The sequence below is a fragment of the Squalius cephalus genome, assembly GCF_949319135.1.
Source record: "Squalius cephalus genome assembly, chromosome: 14".
Lineage (NCBI taxonomy): Eukaryota > Metazoa > Chordata > Actinopteri > Cypriniformes > Leuciscidae > Squalius > Squalius cephalus.
The window spans coordinates 32,797,769-32,807,257 of NC_137135.1; the positions used below are offsets into that span (position 1 = coordinate 32,797,769).

Below are 9,489 nucleotides of genomic sequence, written 5' to 3' on the forward strand. Positions count from 1 at the left end.
AACAGTTATTGCCTGTTACACTATATTACACTATAAAGTGTATGTGTTTACTGTTCTACTGTTAGGTCTAATACAGTTTGAGTAAAAACGACTAGAAATATACTACATTGAGGTTTATGAGGGCAAAAAGGTTATTTCTTCCTGAAATCTGCTTTATTTCATGAAGCAACACTTGAGAACATCGAGTTTAATTGTGTGGCTAAAAATACCAATGATTAGATCACCCTACTAAACATATTTTATCAGTTAAGAACATTTCTCCAGAGTTAAGCATTTCACTCTTTTTCCAGCGACTCCCTCGAAGGATTCCTCCTCCGCTTTTTTTGCCCTCCGCCTCTTCTCCGTGATTTGTTCTTCCGCCCTCTCTGGTTTTTCCCACCCTGGTTTTGCACCCAGTGATCCAGCTTTAACTGTTTCCAGACCTCCAAAACACCCACCCCCACTCCACCCCACCCATCCATCCATTTCCACCCACAACAACCCCATCCGATCAACCCCTGTGTTTACTCAATCACTCACACACACACACTCATCCTGGTGGATTTGGCTCGTTGTGACCTCTAACCCCTAGAACACCTTAAAAGGGATCAGATCTCTCATAATTGGACAGATCCTGTAAACTTTAATTGTTTATTTGTGCTTTCAGGAGCACATATAAACACATTTATCAAGTTTTTCAGTCTTTGTTAGTGGTGTAAGTCAATCCTTACTAGTACTATTGCAGAGGTAATGTCCACCAAGGATTCAAGTTAAGTGTGTACGTCGTCCTTCAGCGTTTGTGCTTGAGTGATTTTATTTATTTTACTTATTATGAATTTTTTATATATTTATATTATATTTTATTTATATTTTATTTTGTTTTGTTATTTTTTATTATTTTATTTGTCATTGTATTAATTTTGATGTTTTATATAGTTTTTTATTTATACATTGATACTTTTGTTCATTCACTCTCACTCATGCATTCATTAATTTATTGATTTGCACATTCATTTTTGTTCATTCATTCACTCACTCACACATTCATTAATTTATTGATTCTCACATTGATTTGTTCATTCCTTTAATAATGCATGCATTCAATTATTGAATCTTAATTTGATTTGTTATTTATTTGCTTTTGTTTGTTTATTCATTCATTCATTCATTTTATTTATTTGTTACTGTTTTTTATATTTATTTTTTTATATCTACAGTATATAAATGATACAGTAAAATATTTTATTAATGTAATTTTTAGTAGGCTGTTGTTTTGTTGGGAAGCTCATCGTTACCGTAGTAAATGCCAGTGAATGTGCCGCAGTGAAAAATGCAACAATAAGAGCGTCTGTGAAACATGCTTCTGTTTGTGTGCAGTCAGGCATGTGTGTCCCTCTCTGAAGCCTGTGTGAGAAGCGACCCGTGTGTTATTCCACAGCGATGGACACACAAGCAGCACATCCAGTCCGTTGAATGTAGATATGCAAGAAAATTAAAGAGCATGACGTGGAAACATAGTCAGGAACTCTTTGTATATTCTTTCATGCGCATGAGTTTTTAAAAGGACTTCGCTAGAGGAATATGACAAACTGAGGAATATTCTCTTTTGTAAAAATAAATGTTGAGGTAAGTTGAGTAAGATTGCCGTTTCCTTTGGCTTTGAGGCGAATCAATCCTGAGTTGTTTTTCCTCCGTCTGCAGAGTCTAAACGTGTCCTTCTCTGGAAGACAGCATGAAGAGTTTCACCATCAGCCGCTTCCAACTGACTGCCATGACAACAGGTAACAGACTAAACAAACCCCAAAATAATGACTTAACCAAATAAACCCGACATAAAGCTCAGTGTATTCATGCCTGACTCTCGACGGCTTCTGTGTTTAATCTACAGAACTCAAAAAAACAGTTTCTTTTATTGCTTATTTGACACTTTTGGATATTAAAAACTAATTTCTGAAACACTAACCGATTTGGAAAACTAATTCATAGATTCTCACGTGAAGATATTTTTTAGCTTAAAAAGCTGTTTCAAGTCAAGACAGCTGGTAGATATCATCATGCTTCCCCTGTTGATTAATCACAGTATATTAAGACAAATGTGTTGTATTAAAAGAAAGGGATTAAAATTTTAAATCTAATTAATTACACAGTGTGGCGATTAATTAATCGCACATCAAATTACCCCCAAATAAGTGGAGATTTGTGAGTCAGTGCAGGAGAAAAAGCTCACAACCTTTTGAGATATGTAGTGTAACTGAAATCTACAGATGCAAATAGATAAAGTTATTTTGGACGTTTTCTCTCCACTAGTCTGTAGTGTCTTGAAAAAAATTGCTACAAAACTTGTTAATCCCATAACTTTTTTTCATAAGTTAATGTAGAGCAGTAGTGAAATTTTACTAATCTGAATAGGCTTTATGCCGAATGTGAACAAACAGGAAACCGGGTCTCGTCGCATCCGCTTGTTGGAGAAAGTGTTAAAGGCAGTTCGAACTGACGGTGATATCTATAGACTTTTTAAAGGCAATCAGCTAGTTCTTTTCATTGTTAGAGTTTTATTTGATTTAAATATCTAAATGTTAGTGATAAAAATAAAAATTAAATCTTTTAGATATCAATCTGCAAATGCGATGGACATTGGTTATACTCATCTCTGCTCATCTTGGGTAAAAGCAAAGCACATACAAATGACCTGAAATGGAAGCAATGCAACCTGTTTTACAGAATATAACCCTCATGCTGTTGTTGTTGTGTGTGTGCGTGTGTGTGTGTGTGTGTGTGCAGGTTTGGTTCTGCTCTGTCTGGGAGGTTCAGGTCTGGAACTCAATCCCAGCGTTTCACAGGTCATCCTCTCCATCAACTCCTCCTTCACCATCACCTGCTCCGGCTGGAGGAACGTCACCTGGCACTACAAGCGGGAGGAGAATGTTCCGGCGTTTCACACCGAGGCGCGAAGTCCCACGTCCAGTGTTCTGAGTCTGGAGCAGGTGACGTGGACACACACCGGGGTTTATGTGTGCTCCGAGAACGGGACAAATGAGACCAGAGAGGTGGCTGTCTTTGTGCCTGGTAAGAACATCAGTGTGTGCTACTCACGAAAATATTCAAAATTGGTTCATTAATACTCATAGACTACAAGTCAGGCAAGTTATATTTGAACATTTTAAAATTAGAACGGTAAATGTTAACATTAAAAACATTGACGTTTTTAGGTAGTTTTGAATGTGATTTTCTCATATTAATTTTCACTCACATATTCATTCGATTTGTTCATTCACTCATGCATTCATTTACTGATTCTCACATTGACTCTTTGGTTCATTCACTTAACATTCATTAATTTATCGACTCTCAGATTGTTTTATTTGTCAGTTTTTTCACTTACACATTCATTCATATATTGATTTGCACATTTATTCATTTGTTCACTCATTTAAACATTCTTTCATTTATTGATTCGCACATTCATTTTTGTTTGTTCATTCACTCAAGCATCCATTCATATATTGATTCTCACATTGATTGTTTTTTTTTGTTCATTCACCCACACATTCATTGACTTATTGATTCTTCCATTGATTAGTTCATTAATCACTCACACAATCAAGTCAAGTCAAGTCACCTTGATTTATATAGCGCTTTATACAGTACAGATTGTTTCAAAACTGCTTGCAAAGTAGTTTGTCATTGTCCAGCTTAAGTCAGTTCAGTGTTGTTCAATAACTGTAAAGTTCATCAATTATTAAATGAGTTCGATTCAGCTCTGCAGAAAACAGTGATGTCATCATTCACTTTATTGATTCTCACATTGATTTATTCATTTGTTCGCTCACACATTCGTGTATTTATTGATTCTCACACTCATGCATTCATTCATTTGATTTGTTCGTACATTCACTCATGCATTTATTTGCTCACACATTGATTTATTAATTCTGTCTTCCTCAGATCCTGAGGTGTGGTTCCTCAAGAACGATCACAGCATGGTGACTAAGACGCGAGAGGAAAGCACGATCCCGTGTCTGGTGACGAACCCGTTGATAAACGTCACGCTATACGAGAAAGACACAGATATGGCGGTGGAGGGCTCGTACAACCCCAGTGTGGGCTTCACCGCTGCCCTGGACGACAGAAACTACATATGCAGAGGAGAGCTGAACGGCCAGGAGAAAGAGTCCATCCCATTCTACGTCTTCAGCATATTTGGTATATTTGCTCAAATGCTCTTATAAGCTTTGAAAAGGGTAATTTCTTTGGTTTTTGATGTTTCTCAGGAGATTTACTGGAGTTCACAGTCAAGCTTCATTTAAAGGGGTGGTTTAATGCTCTTTTCACGAGATGTAAAATAAATCTCTGATGTCCCCAGAGTGTGTATGTGAAGTTTTAGCTCAAAATACCCCACAGATATTTTTATATAGCATGTTAAAATTATCACTTTTTGAGGGTGAGCTAAAAAAACAGACACTTTTTGTGTCTGTCCCTTTAAATGCAAATGAGCTGCTGCTCCCAGTACAGGGGGCGGAGCTTCAACAGCTTGTGTCCTTTTACCTCACACACATACACTGAATATTTCAAAAACTTTTAGCCTTTTATGTTCAAACTGGAGTCAGACAATCATGGAGAGACTGAAGTGACAACATGTAGAAGCAACAGGACGTTTCTGAATTAGTTGATGAATTTATGTAGCTTATGTGTAGTTATCTTCTAGTAAATGATTAGCATATCCTGTCTTGATAATCTATAAATTGTGTTGAGGGGGCGGGGTTTATGTAAATTCTAGGGTTAGTGATGCCACTAACCCAGGAGGAATGTTGTGTAGTCCCTACCAGCCGTTAGTTGTAGTCCTTAAAAAACGATTTCTTTAAAAGCAAATATCTCACTTTGCTTTGAACTTTAAGCATCGTAACTTTGCAGATGTTGTTTATGCTCAAACAGCAACATTACACACTAACTAAAGTTAGAAAAGTCAAATCATAATCAACCACCCCTTTAAGTATCAACTTTGTCTCAGATGTTTCTCAGGAATTAAAGCAGACTCAAATGAGTCACTAGTCATCATTCAGTAAGAGTTTAGAGCTTTAAAATATGAAATACAGAATGAGGAATGATTGAGTGCACATTAAGATCCCTGACTTGCAGACTGCAAATCTGAGTAAAGTTTGATATATTGAGACACATAAGCAAAGGTTTGCTCATCATTTCATTTAATTGCTGTACTTTACTACTTTTGTCTTGTTTTCCAGTAAAAAATGAAACATTCTTAAATGGTCTGTCCTTTGGATGAGACATTAAACTGAAGTCCTGACTGTCTGTGGTCATCAAAAATCCTGTGGCACTTCTCATAAAGACTAGGGGTGTAACCCTGGTGTCCTGGCCAAATTCCCTCCATTGGCCCTTATCAATCATGGCCTCCTAATAATCCCTATCCTTTGAATCTGCTCTATCACTCTTTCTCCTCTCTCTTAGTTTTACAATCTCTTTATGAACTTTATGAAGCGTCAGAGTGTCAGTTGTGTAGCTGTCTATAGAGGGACAGAAACTCTCAGATTTCATCAAAACCATTCCAAAGATGAAGGGAAGTCTGAGAGTGAGTAAGACTGAAAGTCTTGTTTTAAGCAAAATTAAGTGATATTTTGCTTAAAACAAGAACAAATATCTGTCAATGGGGTCAGAAAAATAAAATAGTTTTCCCTTTGAATTAAGTTTCTTTTTCTAATGTTTTTTCTTGTTTTAGGCATAAACTTTCTTAATTTTGATCATTTCTTCAGTAAACGATTAAGACTTATTATCTGAAGTAATTTTGCCTCTCAAGTAAATGTATCTTGATTTAAGAACATTTATCTTATATTCGTGATTTTTCTTTCCTTTACATATGAATTAACTTGAGGTCTGCTAATGCCCTTATATTACAGACATTTATGACCAAGTTTAGCGTTCATGTATCAACATTACAGGCGATTATTTGCTAAATGAAGCTGTTCTGAGTTAAAACACTCATTGATGGTTAAAAGATGAAGAGAGCCCATGTGTTACACATCTGTTCTCCTCCATTATCTGTGTCATCATTGACTGGACCAAGTCTACTTATAAACTCATCAGATGATTTGTTTTCTGTCAAACAATAGCCGTTTTTGTTCTTTCTTTCGCACACATGTCTTCAGCTCCCGAGGCTCTGGAGCCCTACATCAACGCCTCCAAAACGGTCCTGAAACAGGGTGAGACGCTGAACGTTAACTGCACCGTTCACGGCGTGCAACTCGTCTTCTTCACTTGGGACTTTCCCAACAAAGACGTGAGTGGGCTGAAAATTAAATTCTTTGTTTTCTTTGTTTTTCCGTTCGAGCTCTTAGAGCTCCCATGAGAAGGTCCACATGTTGAAATCACCTCAAGATGTGCGGCCACACCTCTCCCCTGACCGTTGTCATGAGGAACACGTGTTTTTATTAAGAGATAAATCAAAAAATGATGGGGAAAGTAGTGAAAAGCCAAAAGCAAGTTTGTAGCTGTAGTTTATGCACATCAGCATAATGAATATCACAGAATTTTTGAGGATTTTAATATCTAAGCATTCTTAAATCAAGATAAATTTACTTGAGATGCAAAATGACAAGATTTAAAATCTTGTTTTTTATAATGTATCAAAATTAAGTGACTTTATGCTTAAAAATCCGAAAAATAATCAAATTTTGATAATCATTAAACTCAATTAATGTTTTACTTCTCAGAAAACAAGACTTAATATGTCATATTCCTTCTCAAGTAAATATATCTCGATTTAAGAAAGTTTAGAAATTTATACTGCTAAACAAGTCAACAATAATGAGTTGGAAATACATTTTTTGCAGTGAGTGAATTTAATCGCTTTGTCACATGCCCCAGCACAGCAAGGACACCAGATTCCCTGTTTTTTGGATACATTTATCCTCATGGACACTTTATTCCCCCTTTTGGGCATTTTCTGGTCATTTTATGTTTATTTTTATGTTAATAAACACCTCTCTGAGGGCTGACGCCACGCCCACAGTGTCTATCGTTTGCTCCTCAGGCCACAATCTATACAGTATAATATATATACAGAATATATGCAGTATGTATATCTCTGCAAAAATGGTCTCAATTGAAAAGTACATTTCTGACACTGATGTAAACCCCAATTTTTGACTCTCAGGAGGGGGACATTGAGCCCTTGACTGACGTCCTGTCGTCCACGAGCATGCGGTCCTGTCTCAACATCACGGACATCTCGCTGGCCAGATCAGGACAGTATGTTTGTCATGTGCATGAGGGTGTGGGGGAACACACAGCTTCAGCCAGTATTGACATCACCGTTCTGGGTAAGACTTGCAGATATCACACAGCAGATTCATCAGGTTTACATTATTCTGTCTATAAATGCACATCATAAAGTTTGGCTACTCGTATCAGTGAATGTCAGCAACAGGGTTATTATTCTAACAATTTCTGAGTAAAAATTGAACTGATAAGATGTGTACCTTTAAATGCAATGTAAGTCGCTTTGGATAAAAGCGTCTGCCAAATGCATAAATGTAAATTGTTTTGAAATTAAATTAAAATTAAAAACATGCAAAACGTATGCTATTTGAAATGAAAGTTTCAGAAATTAAAATGAACTTTAACTGAAATAAAAATTTAAAACGATTATTTACTATATTAGGTAATTATTTTGTATAATTTAAAATTGTATTATTAATGTTATTATTTTATTTTTTAAATGTTTTATACAATATTTTCATTTAGATTTAGCTTGATATACTAAAATAACTAAAAATGGAATAAAATAAAAATGTATAGATGTATTAAAATCATAAAACGATATTTACTTATTTAATTATTTTGTATAATATTTAATTCTATTATTAATGTTATTTTATTCTAAAATGTTTAATAAAACATTTTCATTTAGATTAACGTACTAAAATAACTAAAACTGAAATAAAAAAATAAAAATATATATATATATACAGTGCAATGCATAAGTGAATACACCCATGCTAAAGTTGACTAAAAAGAGGAATAAAAAATCATATTTTGGAAATTGAACTTAATGCCTTAATTTAAAAAATTAGGAAAAATCCAACCTTTAAGGACACCAATTTTCTTTGTGAATGAATAATGTATCGTAAATAAATAAATGTTCTTCCTTAAAATACATGGTGCATAAGTGAGTACACCCCTATGTTAAATTCCCATAGAGGCAGGCAGATTTTTATTTTTAAGTATTTTAAAAAAAAAAAATTTAAGGATACTATGCATCCTGATAAAGTTCCCTTGGCCTTTGGAATTAAAATATCCCCACATCATCACATAGCCTTCACCATACCTAGAGATTGGCATGGTTTTATTTCAGTTAGCCTAATAGCTGGTTTGATTTGCATTGAGAGATGATCTTATGGAAAATACCCCATGCCAATCTCTAGGTATGGTGAAGGCTATGTGATGATGTGGGGCTATTTTAATTCCAAAGGCCAAGGGAACTTTATCAGGATGCATAGTATCCTAAAAAAAATTTTTTTTAAATACTTAAAAATAAAAATCTGCCTGCCTCTATGGGAATTTAACATAGGGGTGTACTCACTTATGCACCATGTATTTTAAGGAAGAACATTTATTTATTTACGATACATTATTCATTCACAAAGAAAATTGGTGTCCTTAAAGGTTGGATTTTTCCTAATTTTTTAAATTAAGGCATTAAGTTCAATTTCCAAAATATGATTTTTTATTCCTCTTTTTAGTCAACTTTAGCATGGGTGTATTCACTTATGCATTGCACTGTATATATATATATATATAGAGAGAGAGAGAGAGAGAGAGAGAGAGAGAGAGAGAGAGAGAGAGAGATGTATTAAAAAAACAAACTAAAACTAATAAAAATACAAAAAAAAAACCTAAAATACTTTTACTAGAATAAAAGCAGAAAATATAAAAATAAAAACTAATTCAAAATATGAATAAAAGCTATAATAGTATCTCAATGCTAAAATAACACTGGTCAGCAGCATTTGCTCAGTTTTCTGGTAAAAGCAGAGCTGTTGAAGAGTGGTCTTCATCATCTGATGTGTGCATGAGCTCAGAAATCTGGGTGGCTTCTTTTCAATGATGCTTTGATGCAAACGCTAATTAAATCAGCATTCCTCGCTTTAAAACAAGCCCTCAGTCTCACAGCATCTCCTGTGATGGAAAACTGGCTGTGATATTTGTGCTCCGTCACGATGCGTGTGAATGCGGACCTTCTGCTGAAGGGAGTAAGTTATGTTTATATTTAACATTATGAAACCACAGCATCCAAACAGCCGTAGACAGGAACCCTTGAGGAACGAGAGTCAGAGGAACTGATGTAGATCAATGCAGATCTTTGTTAAAGTGTCAGCAGCACTTGCACACGCAGCATTTTGCCTCAACACACAGGATGCTGCAACGTTTATAAAGAGAGTGCTTTTAGCACCTGAACATTTAGATCATGATCTATCAGCTGTGAGTGAGTGCACACTT

General features: G+C 35.2%; 1 protein-coding gene across 3 annotated transcripts in view; it reads left to right on the forward strand.

Annotated features, from left to right (window-relative positions):
• Positions 1-9,489, forward strand: part of pdgfrb (platelet-derived growth factor receptor, beta polypeptide) — a 44,760-nt gene that overhangs the window by 16,321 nt on the left and 18,950 nt on the right. For 2 of the 3 annotated variants that reach the window (XM_079893499.1, XM_079893501.1), the window contains 5 exons: positions 1,681-1,760; positions 2,761-3,045; positions 3,925-4,182; positions 6,138-6,268; positions 7,145-7,310. In XM_079893499.1, the coding sequence (XP_079749625.1) occupies positions 1,712-1,760; positions 2,761-3,045; positions 3,925-4,182; positions 6,138-6,268; positions 7,145-7,310 (889 nt within the window). In that variant the 5' untranslated portion in view covers positions 1,681-1,711. Of the gene's footprint in view, positions 1-1,246; positions 1,606-1,680; positions 1,761-2,760; positions 3,046-3,924; positions 4,183-6,137; positions 6,269-7,144; positions 7,311-9,489 lie in introns of those variants that run through there. The other variant, XM_079893500.1, reaches the window with a different exon arrangement.